General features: G+C 40.7%; 1 protein-coding gene across 2 annotated transcripts; it reads left to right on the plus strand.

Annotated features, from left to right (window-relative positions):
* The first annotated feature begins 466 nt into the window (after positions 1-466).
* cltb (clathrin, light chain B) lies at positions 467-18,612 on the plus strand. Of its 2 annotated transcripts, XM_072590906.1 has the most exons (6): positions 467-727; positions 6,274-6,320; positions 7,305-7,422; positions 7,936-8,047; positions 10,724-10,777; positions 18,076-18,612. In XM_072590906.1, the coding sequence occupies exons 1-6, from the start codon at positions 535-537 to the stop codon at positions 18,245-18,247; spliced, it is 696 nt and encodes a 231-aa protein (XP_072447007.1). In that variant the 5' UTR covers positions 467-534; the 3' UTR covers positions 18,248-18,612. The 2 variants fall into 2 exon arrangements, with proteins under 2 accessions (XP_072447007.1, XP_072447008.1); XM_072590907.1 differs by lacking the exon at positions 10,724-10,777 and having other exon boundaries at positions 470-727.
* Positions 18,613-25,619: the final 7,007 nt, after the last annotated feature.

Below are 25,619 nucleotides of genomic sequence, written 5' to 3' on the forward strand. Positions count from 1 at the left end.
GAACATATTTGACAAATTCTTCAACAATTTTTTATGGTAGCCCCAATCTTATGAAAAATAAAAGCCCCCACTATTATGCTCGCATGGATGTGAAATCTCACATATCTGTTTTTCAGTTTCTGTTGGAAAACAACCTAGTGTCATGTGACTTCTGGATTTTATGTCAGGTTTTGTTTTTTTTTGTCTTTTTGATGGTAAGAATGGGTTTATTCTTCACCACAACCTGTTCATGAATGTTAATTCACAGCTCCGGAGCAGGTGAGATCTGTAACTACCACTATTCTATGAGAACTCAGTCAATTTTTAATGATTGGCTTTAATGATTGCTACCTCTTATCCCATTGGTAGAGGCGTTTGTCAATCACGTTTACAGATTCGACGTGTATGCGCAGGCGTGGTTAAACGTGGCCAAGTAGGCGGAACCTCTGCGCAAGGCGGTTGTATAAAGGTGACGTAAGGGCTGTGAGGACCATTTCCGATTTTCTTGAAACTGGTTTCCGGTTTCGATCAAGTCTCAAGCCCGGTCTTTTGAAGATGGCTGAAGACTTCGGTTTCTTTTCGTCGGACAACGGCACCACGGGCAGCGCCGAGGAAGATCCGGCCGCCGCCTTCCTGGCGCAGCAGGAGAGCGAGATCGCCGGCATCGAGAACGACGAGGGCTTCAGTATCTTGGACGGGGGCGAGGTGCCGTCGGCCTTGCCGGGTCACTCCTCTCATGACACTGGAGGTGAGAGTGGCCGGGGAGGTCGTGGCTCTGGGAGGGGGCTGGGTGATGGAGACTGTGGCGGTGGATCTTGAGTTCTTGCGACGATCTCGCTCTCACTGTATGGCTTTGGCTCGGCTCGGCTCGGACCTGTCGAGGTGGGGCTGGCCGAGTTCATTCTGTCTTTGCTTCCGGCCTTTCCGCTGCTCTGACTCAAGTACTTCAGTGTTCGGTTTCTGGTGTCACCGGAGTCAAACCTGTCTTCCCGCACTGTCGCCTTCTGTGTCTGAGTGACTATGGCTAGCGGGAAATATCCCAGTAGTATCCTAACACCGGCTACTTTTGCAAAATATCTTTTTTTTTACGGCTTTCTTCCTGCCCCGGTTTCCGCTCCGGAGCTGCTGTTCTTTAGTCAGGCATCTCTTATTGTGCTATTAGTGGAAGGATAACTTATCAGTGCTCGCGCTTTTATCATGTTTCCCACGTAACGGAAGACCCTATCGCAAATTGGCTAGTGCATTGTTAAAATTGTGAACGAAGCATTTCTTCTGTAGGCTGTTTACTTTTGACTCCCCTTGGGTTGTTTTTACAATACAATAAGATACGATTCTTTTAGTTAAACGGTCTAAATATAAACGAACTGAAAATCGCTGTTCAGATAATGCCTACTGGTAACAGATATGTAACCTTTTAGTTCTTCCTACATCAGTACCTTAATACCTTGTCTGACCATGTGAAGAAGCGTCTTAAATTTTTTATCATGCCATTCGAAGTTTCCACCACCATTGGCAAATATCAGTGCAATTAATGCGAATTTGCTTGTGCGATTTAAATGTGCTGCATTTTAAAAATATCCTGGCTGTACTAAAATTTGCCTTTTTTTTGAAATTATTACTACAAATATGTAAGGAATTTGTTTCCAGTATGTGGTTCTCTTAAGAGTATAAAAGCTTCAATGCCTAGATTCACACGTCAAGCACATGAAGAAAAATCCTAGTTAAGATAGTTGTTTCTGAAGCTACTTTATTGCTCTGACCCATTTAAGGTTCACTAATGGTATTGCTCTATCAAATGCAGTCTTTCTTCCACTGTCAAAAGACACTATATAGACACCTAGCTGTGGAACATGTATTTCTGTGGCAGTATTGTTTGTAACTAAACTTTTTTCCCCCGAGACTTCTGGGAGAATACAGTCATGGGGTTGACCAATTGGAGTAGTTCCTGTCAAGTAGGATTGAGCTACTCATTGCCAAGTTGCACACTGGTTCTATCCTCTGCTTGCTGCTGATTTGGGTTAGGCTTGTTTTAGTGATATTTTGAAGCTGTTAAAATAAATGGTACCACCTTGGAGGCAGGGGTTTAAATGCTCATTTAGTTAAGGTTCCTTGTAAACTAGCATAGGATGTCTAGTTTAAAACTGAATTTAAAAGTGAATATAGAAACAAGTGGAGTGGGCCATGATTGCCTTCAAAATTTAAAGTTGGAATCTGAGATGTCAAAAGGGTAGAAACTGTACCCTTTCAGCTTTACACACACAATGGTAGTGCTTTAAGCTGTGACCTAACTAGTACTCCTAAGTGGAGTGCATACCTTTTTTTTTTCCTTGAGCTATTTTAAATGTTTTGCTAGCTTGTCTTTAGTTTTCAGTTTAATACTTTTTCGTTGATATTTTCCTTGTGATCTTGCTTAATGGAAGATTGATAGAAGAATTTATCAATGTCCTTAAACACTAACTTATGTTGATAACAATAAAAATATTGTGACTGAAGTCACTTAATTGTGGAGTACTTCAAATTATTTTCACTTGTCCCTATATGGGATCTGAACTGTTAGGGTGAGAACTGAGTTAAGCAGAATGGATACAAATTTTTCAATGCACTTCCACAGTGTCAGACAGCAGAATTTCTAGTTTACTAATGTGAAACTTATTTTCTATTTGAGTATACACTGGGCAAATGCCACTTCTAATAAGTGTTCTAACAGTTTAGCCCATGTCTGAGATTTAAATAACTATATTTTCAAAACTCTGATCTGCCCTGCTTTATTTAATAGGTGACTTTTATTCCACTGACCTGAACCAAACTATAATTTGCATTAAGCTGTACACTTCTTCAGATGAGCATACTTGAGTACTTTGCTCAATCTAGTTCACTGTTTATCTGACTTGCTTCCTGTCATGTGAAGGAGCTGCATGATCTTGCTGGACATTTAATCCAGTTTTCATGTAAATTGAGGTACTGTCTTTGACTCCCAATATCTAGAACAATTTGAAGTTGCCATAAGTTTAATAACTGGAATTGGTCTGTTAATGAGGCTGGTATGCCAATATGCAAAGTTGCATATTAATCTCAAATTATTGTAGCATCTCTGAACCAAAACAGTAAACTAATTTGGACTGCTAGTCTGTACAACTACTTTTCCCTGTCTCCAGTCTAAATTTCCTGACTTAGTGCGGTTTCCAACCATGAAGGCCTGATGAACAAACCATATTGACTGCACCCTTGTAACTGGGCAATATGATCAATTTTAATGAAAGGGCAGCTCAATTGCAATGATCTGTTTTCTATTTGTCCTTCATCCCTGCCCTTGCCTGGGTTTGTCCTCTGAAGCCAATGACTTTGAGTGTGTTGCTGTATGATAAAATTACTAAAACTGAATTTGTGCTTCCCTGACATTGTTCAGCTGCCCTTGATATTAAATCAAAAATCTGGTCTCTTGCTCATCACATCCAGGTTTACATCACTATAGTCCTCTGCAGATAAAATAAACTTACAGTTCTGAAAACCAGGACTATTCACATGGCTTATCCAATTACTTATAGGGCTTCTATCACTGTATTCTGATTCCTTTCAAGAATGGATGACTTTGTTTTGCAATATTGTACTGAGCTCACGTCTATGTCCACATGTTGATATAGCTTCCTATTAAAGGGTGATGGATCTAGATTCTCTTTGGATCATCTATCTTGACTCTAGTGCATACATTTTAATATTAATGTCCAATACTTGTCCTGATGTTGCCTTCTGGATGTGCAGATACTACAGAAGCCTATTACACTCTTCAGAGTTGAATCTGGAGAAGAGGCAGTGTATTTGGGGAGGGCAAACAAGGTAAACGAATACACAATAGATATTAAGATCTACAGGCAAACACAAATGTTTACATCTGCATGGACTTTGGAAGGCAGCATGTGCTAGTAGCTGGTTATGGTAAGGCTAATCATTGAAATAGAATTCATTGTTTATTTTGGATGCTTTCCTGTCATGTGAAGGAGCTGCATGGTCTTCATGCTAAACATTTAATCAGTCCCAATCAGTGCTGGGGCTGCAATTATTTGTAGTATTAGTGAAAAAATGAGAACAAATGTACTGTTACCAAGTGTAGGTCAGAAGACAAATGGTAAGGACGGCAGTCTGCAGAGGGATATAGATTGATTTGTTGCTCACTCAACCTATGTAATCTAGAAAAATGAGATGCATTTTTATAGGAAGCAGATTAAATTGAATATTTAGGCAGACTGCAGGATGATAATGAAAATTTTGATTGATCTCTCTGAATGTTAGGCCACAAATGAGTATATACTGGCATTGGAGGGACTTTTCTCTGGATAGTGAATGTCTGGATTTTGCCACCTGAAATGCTGCTAAAGGTGGAAATTTCAGTTACCTCTCAAAGAAACTTGGGTGCAATGTTTCAGCATGGAGTGGATTTGAGCTGGAAAATTGGTTTTGGTCAGGTATTTGGCTAACGCAATTGAAACTCTTTCACAGCATTGTTTTTTTAAAGTATGGTGATATCAAAAAATCCAGCAGTGAGACTTTTAACATCAAGGATATTGCTCCCCAAAAATTGCCAAAGCATTTGAAATAGAATAGCATGTTCCAGTTTCAAATGTCATTGAAACTGGAGTGTTTTTCATTTGACCTTTGAGCATGAAATGCAGCATCTTAAATTATTTAATACATGCCTTGGTACATGACTGTAGTTGTTTGAATCTTGCATGCTATTGAAAAATTAGTACCAGCAGTAACCTACTGTACCACATTTTGTAGTCAGTAACAATGAGGCTAATGGCACTTTCTTGGAATTTGGACAGCAGCTTCACATCCTTATTCACTTTGAGGTGAACAGCATAAAATTTCTATGAAAGCATTGCTGCTTTCCATTCACATTTGCTGTTTAGCTTATTACACAAGTTGAACAACTCCTCATTGGGTTCTTTCAAGATATAATTCAATTTATGTCTTTCATGACCACTGGTTTTCAAGAACTTTGAAACAAAAATACTTCTGAACTCCACGATAGCAAATAGTGGCTACTGTGCACAGTGAGCTCTTGTAGCAGTGCAGGGGAGGAACACATTTTACACTACATGATCTCTTTGAAACAAAGATTAAATCTTGGCATGTGGCTCAGTGGCTAGCACTGCTGCCTCAGCACCAGGGACCTGGGTTTGATTCTCTACCTCAGGTGTGGAGTTTACACATTCTCCCCATGTCTGCCTGGGTTTCCCCTGCGTGCTTTGGTTTCCTCTGCTCCAAAGATTTGCAGGTTAGGTGGATTGGCTTAACTAAGTTGCTTAGTGATGGGTGCATTAGTCAGGAGTAAATGTAGGGGAATGGGTCTGGGTGGGTTACTCTTCAGAGGGTCAGTGTGCACTTGTTGGGCTGAAGGGAAATCTAGTCTAATCTCTATCTTTTTAAACAGGTACTCCAATTTCACTGAAAAGTGACTGAACAATAAAATTCCTTGTTTTGTTGGCATGACTTGTTTGGTTTCTAATCAGTAACTGCTTGAGCTTCTCTAAGCTATGAAACATTTAATTCCCTCAGCCACAGTTTTTTACACTTTTGTAAACCTATGCATCTTTGTACTGACTGAGCCCACACAACCTTTTAGATGGTTTTGTCTTTGAGATACTGAACCTCTGTCACTAGATGCTTGTTTTACTTTCTCTTGCTAATACACCCTATTAGCTGAGGGTTTTGTCAAGGCTGTAGACCCTTGGTGTATGCATCAACAAACCTCAAGCACCTTACAACCACTCAAGTGTCTGTGAAAGTATAAATCACCCCTCCCCTTGAGTGTATGAACAAGTGTAAACTAAACATTACATCCTCTTTTTAGAAGGAAAATTTCCCAGTAATAGTTAATATTCATCAACCAAATCTAAAAAGGAACAGCAACTAATCTTCCTCTTTGCTTTTAAATGTGGGCTAAACTAAACTTGATGTTAGTAATATAATGTGGAATGAGGTTGAACCATAGAAATGGTCATGTGGTTGATTTGAACAATATGTAGTAAATCTAGTGAACACAAACCTGTAGGTGTGCCTGCCCCAGATTCTCAGCACATTCCAAATGCTATTACAAACAGCATGAATTCTATATTGCAGTGTTGAAATTGGATGAGCTGCTGCTTCTAAGTAATATATTATGTATGAACTTATTTGATAAGAAAATTCTGTAAACTAGTTTTCACTGCTCTCAATCTTTGCACTAAAGTTGTTCTACAGTGGTGACTCACTAAATATTCTGAACTTTTAAAATCAATGTTTGTTTTTCCTCAGGTGGATTCGAAGAAGAGTTGACTGCTGTTAATGGTGAAGTATACCAGGTTGGCAAAATTCTCAAATGCAGTATTTAATGTGCTTTAAATGTAATGTTACACTTGTGTGTTGTATCAAAATTTTGGCCTACTGGATATGGATGATGTGAAAGGTTAAATAGTTTAGTGAGATTAAAAGTAAAACTGTAATGTTTTAGTTCTCAAATTCATGTCTTAGTCACAAAATTCTCTTGACAAAAATCAATCATTAGGTTAGTTGCCATTCTGTTGGCTTTTGATGCACGTCCTTAACCTGTTAACCACTACCTTTTGAAAGTGCTGGAAATTTTATACACTAGCTATTTTTAGAATAAATAGCTCAGTTTTACCCAAGTGTGCTAGTGCTGTAACCTAAAAGCCAATGAGGTAGCAGCTGGAAAGCTTAATCAATGATATTGCTTTAGTCAGCATAAATTTACTCGTCTGCTGTCAATCTTTAAATGAAGACAACCAATTTACTTTAGCTGTGAGTACAAATCTCATTTTGAAGTATATCTCTAAACCTTGTTTTCCATTTTGATTAGAATCACTAAAGTATACAAACACTGAATTTCTGATCCAAATTACAATTGGCAAACTTGCACCTAGTGTTTGTATGTAGTGGTAATTACCAGTGCACTTGAGCCTTCAGGATCTTTGTGCCTTACATTAAAGTTGTACTGACCAAGTGCTAGAAAATGCATAAAAGCTGAAGTGTAGAGGGGGCAAAACAGTAGATTAAAATGCAACGATTATCACATCACATTTGCATAGATGTCACAATTGAGTGGTGGTTTTGATGTCATAAAAATTGGCAGTACAAAGTGGATTAAAGTTTAAGGGAGAAACCTTCAACATTCAAATGGAGAGAATAAAAACACTAATTGGACCCATTAGTGTGTTCTGGGTACTATATACTTTAATATAACAGAATTCTATACTTGAAGCAGATAAAGATAATTGTAGTCCCATCAATAGAAATTGAGTTGTACTTGTATAATCTGTTTAAAACAGGAGTCAAATTGTCCAAATGACAGTTATGCTGCAATAGCTCGAGCAGATCGCTTGAGCCAAGAACCTGAGAGCATCCGAAAATGGAGAGAAGAGCAGATAACTCGCCTAGAAAATCTTGGTAAGAGGAACTTTTACAGAATCAGTGACTTTGAAGCCTTGGCTTTAGCCATAGCAAGAAATGGAAAAGCAGAAGTTTTGCTTTCATGGGTTTGGAAATAAAAACTTCTGTCAATATCCTAGTTCATTGCCTTGACATTGGGAGAAGAAGCTTCAACTAAAACATTAGTGTGAATTAAATGTGACTTAACACCATGGAAAGTCTGTCAAGCTTGTTTTGATCTAAGCTGTTCATGTAAATTCAGGATTTTAACTGTTAGTTCTGACTGAATGAATGGAGTTGGCCCTCTAAAAATGGCAGTATTACCTTTCCCAAAATACCCAATCCAGTGAGGATTCTAAAGGTCTTGCTGATATCTGAATATTGAAGAAAAATAATACTTCAAGAATCCTCATTGCATGTGCAAAATTTAACAAATCAATGATTTAAATTAATCTTTTAACTTCAGTATCAACCAGTTTATACAGCTGAAGTATTCATCTGTATAATGGTTAATGGTTTTCATCTCCTCAGATGCTGCTTCTCGAAAAGCAGAAATGGAATGGAAAGAGAAGGCAAAAAAGGAACTAGAAGAGTGGTACATTCGACAGAATGAACAGTTGGAGAAAATAAAAAAGAATAACAGGTATGGCTAAATGTATTCTCTTTACTACAGCTTTTTAGAAAAAGAATCCCAAGTTCTGAATGCTTGCTTACTGACAAATCAAATGTAGATTCCCACATGTTTTGATTTGCATGTTTTTTGACTATTTTATGTAATTCACCCAGTTGTGACTACAAAATTAAGGTTTTTTTCATAAATTCTAGGTACCAGCTGAATAAAACAAATGCACTCAGTTAAGCTTCAGTAGTATTACTATTAGTGATTACTAGTACCATCTGAACTAATCAAAGAAAATGCACTTATACAACTATAAATCTAGATTTAAACATGGAATTTAAAATACTGCCTTGACTTTTTTCAAATTAAAATTGCAATTGTTAATTGGGAACAAGCAAACTTGTTTACTTCACAATGCTCCATTGCATTGACATTACTGTCAATAGTATCAATGCAACTAATAGTATGTTGTCGTAAAAGACAGCACAAATTCATTATCAATGTCTCCTGCATATGCAGTGACATTTTAGCATGTTAAAATGTTTACATTGGCTAACCTGGTACAATTTGTCACGAGATAAAACTGCTGCTTTCTCTTTCTTTCTTATAAGAGGGGCACAAGGTTTCCCTTGCAACTACAAAATAGTACTTTGCCCAAAATTCTGTCTTTCTCCATTGTGTACTTAGAATTCAGCTATACTCAATTGTTTAGACATGTTATCCTTCTCTAAGTAGGACCTGAACCATCTGATTCAGGGCTAGGGATGTTACCAGTACTCAGTCAACTTGAGTTGGACTGAAACACTTAAGGTCCCAACTATATTTAATATTTACTCAGCTAAGACAAACACCTTGGGCATTTAACTTTTTTTTCCATCTTGTTTCTTCAGTATATTGTGGTTGTTATGCTTTAGCTGTGGGATTGCATTTGCTTCCTTTCAGTATTTGTATGTTGCTGAGGAATGGTTGCTATTTCCTTGGTTATTGCAGAACCTATTAAGAATACTTCTAAGTAAAAACTTTGCTTTCAATGGTTAACTTGTGAAATGTAGACTAAAATTGGAATTTAAAGCAAAAACAGATTGTTGGAGAAACTCAGCATGTCTGACTGCTTTTGCTCCACAGATGTAATGTTTTAAGTCCAGTGAGTCTTCAGAGCTGACATTTAAAGTTGCTTTACAGGCCTATAAGCAGTGAATAGTAAATAGTTACTACATGAGAACAGTGATATGAAGAGATCTAATCTGTGTTCTTGAGTCAGTTTCATACATCTAACCATTGAGATATAAAGATGTACAACTCAAACCCTTCAGTCCAACTTGTCTGCTGACTAGTGTCTTAAATGAATGTAGTACCTTTTTTTGCCAGCACTTATCCCATATCCCTATAAAACCTTGCTATTCATATTCATCCAGATGCCTTTATAAATTGTAACTGTTCCAGCTGCCTCCAGCAGCACATTCCATACACAACCCTGTGGAAAAAGTTGCCCCAAGGGTCTCTTTTAAATCTTTTTCCCCCTTGCCCAAAACCAATGCCCTCAAGTTTTGGATTCTTTATCCCAGGTAAAAGACCTTGTCTGTTTACCATATCCCATACTGCTCAGATTAAGCCTCTAAGGTCATGTCTCACCCTCTGCTCGAGGGAAAAGTCATTTTGAAAGATTTCATTTTACTATTTATTGATATTTACAGGACCAAGTGGACATACATTGGAGGTGTCAAAGAAAGTGATAACCTCATAATATTATTGCTAGACTGCTGAAACAAACTCTGCTAATGTTTGGGGAGTCAGGTGTAAATCCTTGATTTTAAAATAGAATTTGAACTCTACAAGAATATTTGGAATTAGAATCTACTTTTAACAATAAAATTTCTAATTGTTAGGAAGAGTCCATCTGGCTCACTAATGTCTTTCAGGGAAAGACATCTGTCATCCCTACCTGATCTGGCCCACCAGTGACACTTGCTTGCAGATATTTGAATGCATTCAAGTTCTACAAACTACTCTGCATCCTGACTTATCTTGCTGTTCCTTCAGTGTGACTCAGTCAAAATTCTGGACTTCCCTCTAACTGCTTTACTTGGCCTTTTCAAGAAGGTAGTGGAACATTAATGTTGCTGTAAGTAATAAGCTGTCAAGAATCTTTAAAGCCACCGACATTAGTGTGACATTATCACTTTCTGCAATTACTTGTGATCTGCAGGAATGCCTGATTCACTAGTGTTTGTAGTATTGGAACACTGTTTCTGAATATGAACAGTATTTGAAAAGTTTATGGACTTCACTGGTATAGCCATGCTTGGCCTTAATGGTTGAATTAATTGTTCCATTAGTTTAAAGCTGTTCACTTTTTTGAGCTTGTGCAGTGACTGCTGATTTGGTGATAGAAACCATGAAGTTGTTCAGTGACCATTGCGAAGCTTTCCTTGGGACTAGGAAACTGGATATTGCTCTAATCTTATTTCCAATTGTTTTTTCCAATGGAAATCTCATCGAAATTTTTAACCACCACTTCTTTCCTAACTTTATTCCAGGCAAAGATGAATACTTGCAACTGCAGTTTAATAAATTCTTGCTAAAAATATTAACACTGTCCTCTTTTCTTATCCTTTCTCTACCCACCTGTTGCAACCTCTGTGCTCCTTTCCTGTTGGTCTGCGGGTTCACTCTTTCTGGACTAACATGCATGTGCACTAGGATCGCTGACGAAGCTTTCTACAAACAGTCCTTCGCTGATGTGATAGGCTACGTGTATGTTTGCTATTTTTCTTTTAATGCTTTATAACATTTAGAATTTCACTGTTTCAAATCTTAATAGAAACACTGACTTGTGTTCTTTCAATGTCTGTTGAAAAATGTACAAACATTCTTGTAGAACCAGTTTTTGTTTGTTTAGCATTTGGTTCCACTCCTCATGGTATGGACATCCATGACATGGACTACACTGCTTTTAAAGTGAAAGCTAGTCAACTGAGACTAGTTTTCAAATTTGCTGATCTTTAGATGCTATTAGTATGTATGCTGTGACTTCCAAAAATCATATTGCTAGCAGACTTAGCTAAACTACCCTGCAAGGGAGGGGAACATTTAAAAGATTTTAGGTGTGTGCCAAACTCATTTCAATATTCAAACTTCAGTCATGTTTTTATAAACACAAATGTGCTTTTCAAATACATGCCTCCTTTTAGTTTAAAGTTACACTAAACCCTGAATACTATGGCAATGTGTTGAAATCTTTTAACAATGCTATCCTAAATAGAATTTCTTTTTTTTTTCCAGAATGCTGTCTTAAGTTGATTTTCTAGGTGACTTGCATTTATTTTTTCATTGAAGCCAGTGCTCCCACAATTGTTCTACTAGTTCTATAGTCATCTACACTTGAGCTTTTCTCCCCATCTAGGAATTTCTGCTTGTGTAAGGCTCTTGGAATAGCTAGGAAGCTTTTCCCATGTAGAACAGGTAGTATATTCTATTGAGTTGGTAGTATCCTTCTGTATTTGTGCTGTTGTCTTACAATTCACAATCATTTCAATTTTACTGCATTAAATCCTTAGTTCACTCAAGATTTAACCAAATAATGCTTTTCACAGCATAACTATCTTCACATGGAAAAATAACACATCAGTTAGTGATGCTCTTTGATCTGATTTTCATCACTGTTTCTCTGGTACCATGCATTTACTTAGGTGCAGCACAGTCCAGAAAACATTTAATCTTCCCTCCTACCTAAGTTGATTTTTAATTCCTTTAGTCTTGACAGTCTTACTGAGTCCTTGAATAGAGGTCTTGGGGCTGTTTGCTGTATAGAAATCTTTTGCATATTATAAGACATAGGAGTGGAAGTAAGGCCATTCGGCCCATCGAGTCCACTCAGCCATTCAATCATGGCTGGGCATTTCAACTCCACTTACCCACATTCTCCCCATAGCCCTTAATTCCTCGAGACAACAAGAATCTATCAATCTCTGCCTTGAAGACATTTAGCATCCCGGCCTCCACTGCACTCTGCAGCAATGAATTCCACAGGCCCACCACACGCTGGCTGAAGAAATGTCTCCGCATTTCTGTTCTGAATTGACCCCCTCTAATTCTAAGGCTGTGTTCACAGGTTCTAGTCTCCTCTCCTAACAGAAACAATTTCCTAGCATCCACCCTTTCCAAGCCATGTATTATCTTGTACGTCTTGAAGTCTCCCCGTAATCTTCTAAACTCCAATGAATACAATCCCAGGATCCTCAGCCATTCGTCATGTTAGACCAACTATTCCAGGGATCATCTGTGTGAATCTCCACTGGACATGTTCCAGTGCCAGTATATCCTTCCTGAGGTGTGGGGACCAAAACTGGACACAGTACTCCAAATGGGGCCTAACCAGAGCTTTATAAAATCTCAGTAGCACAACAGTGCTTTTATATTCCAACCCTCTTGAGATAAGAGACAACATCGCATTCACTTTCTTAATCACAGACTCAACCTGCATGTTGACCTTTAGAGAATCCTCAACTAGCACTCCCAGATCCCTTTGTACTTTGTCTTTACGAATTTTCTCACCGTTTAGAAAGTAGTCTGTGCTTTTATTCTTTTTGCCAAAGTGCAAGACCTCGCATTTGTTCATGTTTAATTCCATCAGCCATTTCCTGGACCACTCTCCCAACCTGTCTAGATCCTTCTGTAACCTCCCCACTTCCTCAGTACTACCTGTCTGTCCACCTAACTTCGTATCATCTGCAAACTTCACTTGAATGCCCCCAGTCCCTTCATCCAGATCATTAATATATAATGCAAACAGCTGTGGCCCCAACACTGAACCCTGTGGGACACCGCTCGTCACCGGCTGCCATTCTGAAAAAGAACCTTTTATCCCAACTCTCTGCCTTCTGTCAGACAGCCAATCCTCAATCCATCCCAGTAGCTCACTTCAAACACCATGGGCCCTTGCCTTGCTCAGCAGCCTCCCGTGTGGCACTTTATCAAAGGCCTTTTGGAAGTCTAGATAGACCACATCCACTGGGTTTCCCTGGTCTAACCTACTTGTCACCTTTTCTTTTTCAAACAATACCAACAGGTTTGTCAAGCATGACCTCCCCATACCAAATCCATGTTGACTTGTTCTAATCAGACTCTGCTCTTCTTAGAATTTAGAAACCTCCTCCTTAATGATGGATTCTAGAATTTTACCAACAACCGAGGTTAGGCTAATTTGGCCTATAATTTTCCATCTTTTGTCTTGATCCTTCCTTGAACAAGGGGGTTACAACAGCGATCTTCCAATCATCCAGGACCTTTCCTGACTCCAGTGACTCTTGAAAGATCTCAACCAATGCCTCTGCTATTTCCTCAGCCACCTCTCTCAGAACTCTAGGATGTATCCCATCAGGGCCAGGAGATTTATCAATTGTAAGACTTTTTATAGCTTTTCTAGCACTATCTGTTTTGTAATGGCAACCATACTGAACTCAGCCCCCTGACTTCCTTTAATTGTTGGGATATTACTCATGTCTTCCACTGTGAAAACTGACGCAAAGTACTTAAGTTCTCCTGGTATTTCCTTATCTCTCATTAGGCTTCCAGCATCAGTTTGAAGTGGCCCAATGTCTACTCTTGCCTGTCATTTGTTTCTTATGTATTGAAAGAAACTTTTACTATCATTTCCAATATTACTGGCTAGCCTACCTTCATATTTGATCCTCTCATTTCTTATTACACTCTTTGTTATCCTCTGTTGGCTTTTGTAACCTTCCCAATCTTCTGATTTCCCACTGCTCTTGGCCACTTTATAGGATTTTTTTCTTTAATACATTTCCGACTTCCTTTGTCAGCCATGGCTGTCTAATCCCTCCCTGGATAATCTTTTCTTGGATGAACCTCTGTACAGTGTCCTCAATTATACCCACAAACTCCTGCCATTTTATGCTCTACTGTCTTCCCTGCTAGCCTCTGCTTCCAGTCTATTTTTTTCAGTTCCCCGCCCTCATAATTACCTTTTTTTATTTAACTGTAACACCATTACATCCGATTTTTGCCTTCTCTCTTTCAAACTGCAGCCTGAACTCTACCATATTATGATCGCTGCTTCCTAAGGGTTCCCTTACTTTAAGATCTTTTATAAAGTTGTGGCTCATTGCAAAGCACTAGGTCCAGAATAGCCTGCTCCCTTGTGGGCTCCATGACAAGCTGTTCCAAAAAGCCATCCTGTAAGCATTCTATGAATTCCCTTTCTTTTGGATCCACTGGCAACATTATTTACCCAGTTCACCTGTATATTGAAGTCTCCCATGATCACTGTGACCTTGCCTTTCTGACGTGCCTTCTCTATTTCCCAGTACATGTTGTGTCCCTGCTCCTGACCACTGTTTGGAGGTCTGCACACAACTCCAATTATGTTTTTTTTTTGGCCTTTGTGGTTCCTCATTCCACCCACAGATTCCACATCATCTGATGCTATGTCATTCAGTGCCATAGATTTAATTTTGTTCTTAACTAACAAGGCAACCCCACCCCCTCTACCGACCTCCTTGTCTTTTCGATAAGTTGAAAATCCTTGGAGGTTTAACTGCCAGTCCAGACCCCCCACCCCACTGTAATCTGTGATGCCTACCACATCATCATTCACTATGATCTATGCCATTAGTTCATCGGCTTTGTTAGGAATGCTATGAGCATTCAGGTAAAGTGCGTTAATGCTAACTTTCTTATCATTAGAGATATTGGAAGTCATATGATGTCCTAAGTTATCCTTGTGTTTTTTCTGCATTCCCAGTCTGCCTAATTTTAAATCCACCTGGACCACATGCTATCCTGCTACTTATCTTTCCATTTAATGCCATACTCCGTCACTTTCACTTTCCCTCCTCCCTTCCCCCTCCTCCACCCCCCCCCCCCAAAAAAAACTAAAGTCCTACTGACCACCCTATTGTTCCTCTTCACTAGAACATTGGTACCTGATCAGTTCAGGTGGAGACCGTCCCAACAGTACAGATCCCCCCCGTTCCAAAACTGATGCCAATGCCCCATGAAGTGGAATCCCTCTTTCCCACACCAATCCCTTAGCCATGTGTTTATTTGCCTAATTTTCGTGTCCCTGTGCCAATTGGCACATGGTTCAGGCAGTAATCCACAGATTATGACCCTTGAGGACCGTGCTTCAATTTCCTGCCTAGTGCTTCGTAATCCCCCAAACAGGTCCTCCACCCTAGTCTTGCCTATGTTAGTACCAACGTGGACCACAACAACTGGATCCTCCCCCTCCCACTCCAATATACTTTCAAGCTGGTCAGATGTCCCGCACCCTGGCACCAGACAGGCAACACACCATGCGAGACTCCTGATCCAGCTTGCAAAGGATACTCTGTCCCCCTAATTATAGAATCCCCTATAACCACTACTTGTCTTGTAACTTTCCCCCCCCCCCCCCCCCCCCCTCTTGAATGGCCTTCTGCACCATGATGCCTTGGTCAGTTGGCTCATCCTGTCCAGAGCCCTTTTCCTCATCTGAACAGGGAGCAAGAATCTTGCACCTGTTGGACAAGGTCAAGGGCTGAGGCTCCTCCACTTCTGAACTCACGTTCCCCCTACCTGCCTCACTTACAGTCACACTGAGCCTGATCACTAGCTGAATGTGAATTACTTAATCTCCCAGGTATGACTGCCTCCTGAAACAAAGCGTCCAGGTAACTCCCCCCTCCCAGATGTGCTGCAGTGTTCTTGGACATGTCTGAGGAAATGGGTGAAGACTAAATGCTTAGCACAGATTGCTTCTGGAAACACTGAGGCAAGAAAGGGATAGGATCCAGAGTTTAAGATATGAACAAGAAAATATGGATGCACCCTTTGTATAAATATAATTAAGACTATTTTAACAAGATGGGAGGGATGTCAAATATACAACTGCAGGTTTTATGAACTCCTTTTAAAGGAAAAGGAATCATTGAGAAATTGAGATTGAGTCAACTAATCAACCAACTTAAACCTTTGCTCAGAGGTATCACCCTTATTCCATGTAGCCTTGTCATAGATGACTAAAGGTAAGCCTTTGTCCAAACTAAGTTGGTGCATTTGCCTATGAAGTAGGAAGGAAAGACTGATTTTATGCACACGAATATAGATTATTGGCTTTGTGTACATTCAACAAAGGATGCTATGTAGCACTGGCACATACAAAGCTGAAAAAATGTGTAAAAGTTGAAAGCATAAAAGCCTCTTGAGAAATGCAGAGTTGAAAATATTCAAATGTTAAGTTAGTATTGAAATGACCATAAATGGTGCTTGGAACTACCTCTGTACAGAGTTTAAGTAACTTGTAGCACTGGATGTTTTACACTACAATGAGGTACATGAAATCTAATACCTAAAGCAATTCAATTTGGCTTCAAGTCACCACTAATCACCAGTCTGGTTCTGATACTTTTCTAGGTGAAAGTGGGTACTGCAGATGCTGGAGATCAGAGTCCATGTGGTGCTGGAAAAGCACAATAAGTCAGGCAGCATCTGAGGAGCAGGAAAATTGACGTTTCAGGCAAAAGCCCTTCATCAGGAATAGTGGAAGGGCTTTTGTCTGAAACATCGATGTTCCTGCTCCATAGATGCTGCCTGACCTGCTGTGCTTTTCCAGCACCCCACAGTCTTGACTCTGATACTTTTCTGCCTAACTTTGTTTTTCTCGTGAAAGAAATGTACTTTTTCTATTCTAGATCTTGGACTTCTGTCTACATTTCACTTTAATTTCTTCATGCTCCAATGAAAGAAATGGTCAAGTACATCCTGACTATGAAAAAATTGAATAAACTCCACCCATTCATTTCAGTTCTGTTCATCATGCTGTAACCCTAAGTGTTTAACATCACAATCTGCTTTCAGACACATCTGTCCAACCTGATCTTCACCCTCCTGATAATGTAAAGTATGTTTAGCTTGTGATTTTTCAATAGTTATGAAAAGAAAATAATTCCATAGTTTTGGGATTGTGCTAGTCTTCAAAGAATAAATTCAATGCTTGGAATCTTTACCTTGATCATGGTTTAGCTTTTTGTCCAAATTGGTATTGTACCTGATTACTTATGAATTTATGCCTGGTGAAGTCTCCTCTTTAAGACAAACAGATGAAAGTGGATTTGCTGGCATAAATTTTTATCGTGAGCAAATTGTACAATACTCGTGGCTAATTCTGGAATAAACAGTAAAGGCAAATTTTAATCTGCAAATTTTATAAATGCTACTATACCCAGAATTGCTTGACTGACTTGTAACCAGTCAATAAAAGGAACAAATATTGATTCATAGTTTGGTTTTCTCTTGTGTTCAGCTGAAATGGGGAGCTATCATTGATTGAAAGTGACTTTTTTTTCTCTAAGCTCATTTCTCTGAATTTGCATTTCACACGAAATGCAGTTCAGTTGGGAAGGTTTTTACTGAATTAAAAGCTTGCTGTTTGTATTGGTAATGACTTACCTGAAGCTGAACTGTTCTTAACTTCTACCCAGTGCATGGCTCCTCTTTTCATTTTGGAGCAGCAGTGCTCCTTGAAAGTGATTTGGAAAATCTCTTGAGCACTGCAAACTGGTTTTAAAGTGAGCTGAACTTATCTTTTGATTTGTCAAAGTTGTGGTTTGGTGTTAAGCCATTCTGACAAGATTTTTGGGTTCAATTTCTGGTTTTTTCAAAGCAGTTGATCTTTAAGTGCTAAACAAGAATACTGAGTTGTTTCCACTTGAAGGTGGAATCAACTCGAACTGGTGCAACTGAAGGCCATGTCTAAATTTTGCTGGAATAAAATCAGGGCCTAATAGAGTGGAGGAAGGGTGCATGATGAGCTTAGTCACATGTTCCTGATTGAGCTGGCAGGCTGAAATTCATTACTGAATAGCAACTTTCTTGAAAAAGGATTATAGAACCTTGTTCCTGCTGTTGGCAACTATGCCAAATATTGGGTAAAGTTTGCCTGCAGTCAGATAGGAAGTGAGCACCCAAATGTTTCCAAGTTCAGTTGGGAATTTGTTGAATACATAACCAAATGTGCCTATTTAGTAAATCTGTCTTTTTAACTATTTCAGAGCTGCTGAAGAGGCCTTTGTCCAGGATTGTAATGAAGATACACCTGGAACAGAATGGGAGCGAGTAGCACGTCTTTGTGATTTCAATCCCAAAACCAACAAGCAGTCAAAGGATGTATCACGTATGCGTTCTGTACTGATATCCCTTAAGCAGTCACCATTAGTCCGTTAGATGCTACGTAACACTATGGTGTGGGCATTCTTACTAGCTTTGGATCCCACAACAACGGCCATTAGAATAGAAGGATGAGTGTTAGTCATTCCTGTTTGGACCAAACCATTGTAAATTAAAAGATCAAATGTTTTTTTTCCTTTTTCAATGCCCAATAACTCCAGTAATTGGCAGTCCCGTAGACAACTGCCTTCGCTCCAGGGTTTCAATGTTTAACTTTTTTTTTCCTCAATTATCAATATCCCTACACTGTCCTTGTGCTGCATCACATGACTATTTATGCATGAATTATGAGTGCAATCTATGGCCTTTGTTTCAAAATCATGTTGACTACACTGTTATGCATTAAAGGTTACATTAAAACACTTGGTTTTGTCTTGCTTAAAGCAATAAGCATTAGTTGAATCAACTCACTAAACAGCCAAAAGATTCAGCCCATTTAAACTTTTAGAATAGTGAAACACTATGCTTATTAGCTTGGATTACTGACAGTTTGAGGTTTTGGAAAATTTTTCATGTTTTGCAACTCTTGACCCAAGATAATCTTTAACTTTCCACAGTACAAACACAACTTCCAGCCTTGATCTAATCTTTAATACCTTTTAAAGTACTCCTGTTGTATCTATAACCATATTTGAGGTGTCAGGACTTGAGAATGGCTAATGTTGCACCATTCTTTAAGGTAAGCTGTATGGAGCAGCCTGGGAACTGTAGATGTGCAACTCTGACATCAATGGTGGATAAGTTGGAGGTGGTTCTAAAAGATAAGGTTTATATTCTGGTGGGGCAGGGAATGATTTAAGGGTGATCAGCATGGTTTTGTGAGAAGTCATCTCTCAAACACTTTTTTTGAGGAAGTACCCATCAGATTAAGGGCAGAGCAAGAGACATTGTTTACTTGCACTTCAGTCAGCCTTTCACAAGGTTTCACATGGTAGACTGATTAGTTTTTTAAAATCATGGGATTCAGGATTAAGGACCAGGCTAGACTCTCTCAAACCATTTCAGGGGAGTAGTCCAGAGCCAAAATTTAGTTTGTTTTAAGCAAGTGTCCTGTCGAGGGCAACAAACCGTTAATGGAGCAGCAAGGTAAACATGCCAACTCAATACAAAATTGACTTTATGGTAGACATGACATGAAGGGCTACTTTTCAGACGAAAGCTTGTGACCAGGAGTGTTCCACAGGGATTGGTACTGATCCTGTTTTTGTCATTTTAGTTAATGACTTTGAGAATAAAGGAGTCAGCAAGCTTGGGGAGGACACCAACATTGGTGAAATGGTTTAAATTACAAGCAATCTTAATTGGGTCAATGAGTGACAGATTGCATTTAACTTGGATAAATGAAAGATATCGCATTTTAATGAAACAAGGGCAAAACTTGTACAACTCGTCAGACCCTGGGTTGTGCTGAACAGACTTAAGGGCGCAGGTACATATTTCTTTTGAAATATGCATCATTGGGAGATAAGGTGGTACATATTCCTTCATTGATCAGTCCTGTTGAGATGTGCTGAGATTGTGCAGGATGTTGGTGAGTCCTCTTCTAGAATAGCATACTGGTCTTGTTGTCCTGTTGTAGAAGGATATTAAATTGAACAGCGTTTGGAAAAGATTCACTTGGATATTACTGAGATTAGAAGGATTCGGCTATTAAAATTTGGGTTTTTTTTCACTGGAACATAGGTTTAGAGGTTGATCAAATCAAGGGCTTACATGAAGTGAATATAGAACATAGAAAAATACAGCGCAGTACAGGCCCTTTGGCCCTTGATGTTGCACTGATCCAAGCCCACCTAACCTACACTAGCCCACTATCCTCCATATGTCTATCCAATGTCTCTTTAAATGACCATAAAGAGGGAGAGTCCACCACTGCTACTGGCAGGGCGTTCCATGAACTCATGACTTTGAGTAAAGAATCTGCCCCTAACATCTGTCCTATACCTACCACCCCTTTAATTTAAAGCTATGTCCCCTTGTAATAGCTGACTCCATACGTGGAAGAAGGTTCTCATGATCAACCCTATCTAAACCCCTAATCATCTTGTAAACCTCTATCAAGTCACCCCTAAACCTTCTTTTCTTCAAGGAAAACAGCCCCAAGTGCCTTAGCCTTTCCTCATACGATCTTCCTACCATACCAGACAACATCCTGGTAAATCTCTTCTGTACACGTTCCAGTGCCTCCACATCCTTCCTATAGTATAGCGACCAAAACTACACACACTACTCCAGATGCAGCCGCACCAGAGTCTTCTACAACTGCAACATGACCTCAGGACTCCAGAACTCAATCCCTCTACCAATAAAAGCCAGTACACCATATGCCACCTTCACTGCACTAGTTACCTAGGTGGCAACTTTCAGAGATCTGTACATGGACACCAAGATCCCTCTGCTCATCCACCCTACCAAGTATCTGGCCACTAGCCCAGTACCCCATCTTTTTGTTACTCATACCAAAGTGAATCACCTCACACTTGCCCACATTGAATTCCATTTGCCACCTTGCTGCCCAGCTCTGCAGCTTATCTATATCCTGCTGTAACCTGACACATCCTCACTGTCAACAACTCCACCGACTTTCGTATCATCCGCAAACTTGCTCACCCAACCTTCTAGCCCCTCCTCCAGGTCACTTATAAAAATGACAAACAGCAATGGTCCCAAAACAGATCCTTGCGGAATACCGCTAGTAACTACACTCCAAGATGAACCTTTACCATCAACTACTACCCTCTGTCTTCTTCTAGCCAGCCAATTCCTAATCCAAACCTCCAACTCACCTTCAATGCCATACCTCCATATTTTTTGTAGTAGCCTACCGTGGGGAACCTTCTCAAACGCCTTCAATTCCCAACTCAGGCGACTGTGTAGAGTTTGCACAGTCATTCTCCCTGTGTCTGCGTGGGTTTCCTCCCACAGTCCAAAGATGTGCAGCTTAGGTGAATTGGTCATGCTAAATTGCCTGTAGTGTTAGGTAAAGGGGTAAATGTAGGGGAATGGGTGGGTTGCGCTTCAGCGGGTCGCTGTGGACTTGTTGGGCCGAAGTGCCTGTTTTCATACTGTAAGTAAGCTAATATACACCACATCTACCGCTTTACCCTTGTCCACCTCCTTGGTTACCTTCTCAAAGAACTCCAGATTTGTGAGGCACGATCTGCCCTTCACAAAACCATGCTGACTATCCTTGATCACATTATTCCGATCCAGATATTCATAAATCCTATCCCTTACAATTCTCTCTAAGACTTTGCCCACAACAGAAGTGAGGCTCACCGCCCTATAGTTACTAGGGTTATCCCTACTCCCCTTCTTGAACAAGGGAACCACATTTGCTATCCTCCAGTCTTCTGGCATTATTCCTGTAGATAACGAGGACATAAAAATCAAGGCCAATGGCTCTGCAGTCTCCTCCCTTGCTTCCCAGAGAATCCTAGGATAAATGCCATCAGGCCCAGGGGACTTATCTATTTTCACCCTTTCCAGAATTTCCAACACCTCTTCCTTACATACCTCAAAGCTGTCCATTCTAATTAATTGTGACTCAGTATTCTCATTGGCAACAATATCCTGTTCCTGAGTGAATACTGATGAAAAGTATTCATTCAGTGTCTCCCCAATCTCTTCAGCCTCCACACTCAACTTCCCACTACTATCCTTGACTAGACCTATTCCTACCCTAGTCATTCTTTTATTCCTGACATACCTATAGAAAGCCTTTGGGTTTTCCCTAATCCTACCAACTAAGGACTTTTCATGTCCCCTCCTTGCTGCTCTTAGCTCTCTCTTCAGATCCTTCCTGGCTACCTTTAACTCCCAATCGCCCCAATTGAGCCTTCATGCCTCATCTTTACATAGGGTGCCCTCTTCCCTTTAACAAGTGATTCCAATTCCTTATTAAACCACGGCTCCCTCACACGACCCTTTCCTCCCTGCCTGACAGGTACATACTTATCAAGGACACTCAATAGTTGCTCCTTGAACAAGCTCCACATATCAATTGCGCCCTTGCCTTGAAGCCTACTTTTCCAATCCACACATCCTAAGTCGTGCCTCACCGCATCATCATTTCCCTGCCCCCAGCTATAACTCTTGCCCTGCGGTGCACATTTATCCCTGTCCATCACTAGAGTAAAAGTCAGCGAATTGTGGTCACTGTCCCAAAAGTGCTCGCCTACCTCCAATTTTAACACCTGGCCTGGTTCATTACCCAGAACCAAATCCAGTATGGCCTCCTCATGTTGGCCTGTCTACATATTGTCAGGAAACCCTCCTGCACACATTGGACGAACTCGAGCTATAGCTTTCCCAGTTAATATCTGGAAAGTTAAAGTCCCCCATAACAACCACCCTATTACTTTCACTCTTCTCCTGAATCATCCTCGCAATCCTTCTACATCTCTCGGACTATTAGGAGGCCTGTAGAAAACTCCTAGCAGGGTGACCTCACCTTTCCTATTTCTAACCTCAGCCCAAACTACCTCAGATGGACAGTCTTCATCCATCGTCCTTTCCACTGCTGTAATACTATCTTTGACAAGCAATGCCACACCTCCCCCTCTTTTACCCCCACCTCTCACCCTACTAAAACATTTAAACCCTGGTACCTGCAACAGCCAATCCTGTCCCTGTTCTACCCATGTCTCTGTAATAGCCACAACATCGAAGTCCCAGGTACCAACCCACGCTGCAAGTTCATCTACCTTATTCTGTATACTTCTTGCATCGAAGTATACACCCCCCCCCCCCCCCCTCCCAGAGCACCAGCAAACCTTCCCCTCCCACCCACCCCCCCAAGGATACTGGTGCCCCTCAGGTTAGGTGTAGACCATCCTGTTTCTAGCAGTCTCACCTTCCCCAGAAAGAACCCCAGTTATCCAGATACCAGAATCCCTCCCTCCTGCACCATCCCTGTAGCCACGCATTTAACTGTTCTCTCTCCCTATTCCTTGACTTTCTATCATGTGGCACGGGTAACAAACCAGAGACAACAACTCTGTTCGTTCTAGCTCTGAGCTTCCAACCTAGCTCCCTGAAAGCCTGTCTAACATCCTCACCCCTCCTCCTACCTATTATTGGTGCCAATGTGGACCACAACTTCGGGCTGCTCCTCCTCCCCCTTAAGGACCCAGAAAACACTATCAGAGACATCACGTACCCTTGCACCTGGGAGGCAACATACCAAACGTGAGTCTCTCTCACCCCCACAAAACCGCCTATCTGTGCCCCGAACTATCGAGTCCCCAATAACTATTGCTCTGCTCTTCTCCACCCCTCCCTTCTGAGCAAAGGGGACAGGCTCCGTGCCAGAGGCCTGAACCCCATTGCTTACCCTTGGTAAGTCGTTTCCCCCCCACAAGTATCCAAAATGGTATACTTTGTTCTTGAGGGGAATGGCCACAGAGGGTCCCTGCACTGGCTGCTTCCTCCCAGTCCCCCTCACTGTCATCCATCTGTCTGCAATCTTTGGAGTTACTACTTCCCTAAAGCTCCGATCTATGACCCCCTCTGCCTCCTGAATGATCCTAAGTTCATCCAACTCCAGCTCTAGTTCCCTAACATGGTCTTGGAGGAGCTGGAGATGGGTGCACTTCCTGCAACTGTAATCAGCAGGGACGACCATGGCATCCCTCACCTCAAACATGTTGCAAGAGGAACATTGCACTGCCTTCACTCTAAAAGTAACCTTTTTAAAAAAAAACAAACTAGGTCTAAAGAATAGAACAAGCAAAATGCAGTACTTACCACAACTGGTCTTCTTGTTAGGTTAGAGGAGGAGGGCAAGGTCCTTTTCCCTAGGTTGGGAGTTTAAGACAAAGGGGCATATTTTTAAGTGAGGAGAGGTTTTAAAAGAGATGAGGGGAATATTTTCAACCATGTCAGTGGGGAATTTAACTGTTACGAAGTGGAGGATACATGTACAGTTACAAAAGACAATTGCTGAAATACATGAATAGGCAAGATTTGTAGAGATGGGTGCACATAAGTGGGACTATTAGTTTGGGAGTTTGATTGGTGTGGACTAGTTAGGTCAAATTCTTAGTCATATAGCCTGTTTCATGCTGTATGACTAAATGACTCTTGGTTCATTAACTGTCCCATTCAGGCTTTCACAGTGGGTTGGGAAATTCTCATTCATATTCAATGATTTTGAGTTTACTTTATCTTTCTGGTTCTCTGTCTTTAGGGTGACCAGATATCCGTTTCAATTCTTTCCAACAATTTTCTAAATAGCTCAAATCCTGACTTTTTCCTTCCCCCTACTAAGGTTTTTGAGAACTGCCTCTCAGACTTGTATTCATTCCATTGATCCTGTGCTCCCTTCAAAGAAATTGCCCTACCTTGGTTTACTGCATTCATGTGATGTTACTTGCAGGAAAAGTTTGCCAATTTTGATTGGTAAAATTACAAGACCTATTATTAGGTTCCCACCTTCAACTGCCACACTTGGATTGCTGCAACTATATTCTATCAAGTAGTAGAATCCAAATATTCAGTGAATTTTTCATATGACCTTTGGCCTACAGATTATTTGAACTTCACACACTGTCTTCTAGTACTTGCAGATGCTGGAGATCAGAGTTGGAGTGGTGCTGGAAAAGCATTGCCAGTCAGGCAGCATTGGTTTGGGGTGGGGTAGGAATTGACATCTCAAGCATAAACTCATCAGGAATGCACCTACTGGCCTAAGGGGAATGAGATAAATTTGGGGGGTGGCAGTGGTTGAGAAGAATGTGATACATAGATGAGGGTGGGATGAACTGATCAGATGGAGCAGCTACATGGGGAGGAGGAAGATGGGGGGTAGGAGTGTAGAGGGCAGTGCTGAGTTAGAAGGTTGGATCTGGGAGAAGGGGAATGAGGAAACTAGTTAAATCCACACTGATCCTGGTGTCATTGAAGGATCCCAAGGCAGCAGATGAGGCTCTCCTTCCCCAGGTGTCAAATGGTTAAGGTTTGGCAGTGAAGGAGGCCCAGGACCTGCATGTCCTTGTTGGAGGGGGAGTTAGTGTCACCTAGACACTCTCTGAACCAAACACTCTGGACCGTCTTGGGCACTTCCTTCCTCCTCCTGGACCCCTCCAGTTCTAGCGATTTTTGACTCAACACCAACATATCATGCAAACCCTCAGCTACTTAGACTACACACCTCCCATCCTGTCAGTTTAAAAAAAATACTATCCCTTACTCCCAATTCCTCTAAGTTTGCTGCATTTTCTCCCAGGAGCACCAATTCAACCATAGAACATCCCAGATGGCCTCCTTTTTAAAGACTGCAATTTCCCCTCCCATGTAGTTGATACCCTCCAGTGTATCTCTACCCTTGAACCCTACCCCTCCAATTGCAACAAGGACAGAATGCCCC

Source organism: Chiloscyllium punctatum, chromosome 20 (assembly GCF_047496795.1).
Source record: "Chiloscyllium punctatum isolate Juve2018m chromosome 20, sChiPun1.3, whole genome shotgun sequence".
In the NCBI taxonomy this organism is placed as follows: domain Eukaryota; kingdom Metazoa; phylum Chordata; class Chondrichthyes; order Orectolobiformes; family Hemiscylliidae; genus Chiloscyllium; species Chiloscyllium punctatum.

Excerpts from the sequence above, each read along its gene's own strand:
- cltb (XM_072590906.1), top strand. The coding sequence starts at position 535 with ATGGCTGAAGACTTCGGTTTCTTTTCGTCGGACAACGGCACCACGGGC. Across the intron at positions 728-6,273 it reads CTCCTCTCATGACACTGGAG|GTGGATTCGAAGAAGAGTTG; the intron begins GTGAGAGTGGCC and ends GTTTTTCCTCAG. Across the intron at positions 6,321-7,304 it reads TTAATGGTGAAGTATACCAG|GAGTCAAATTGTCCAAATGA; the intron begins GTTGGCAAAATT and ends TGTTTAAAACAG.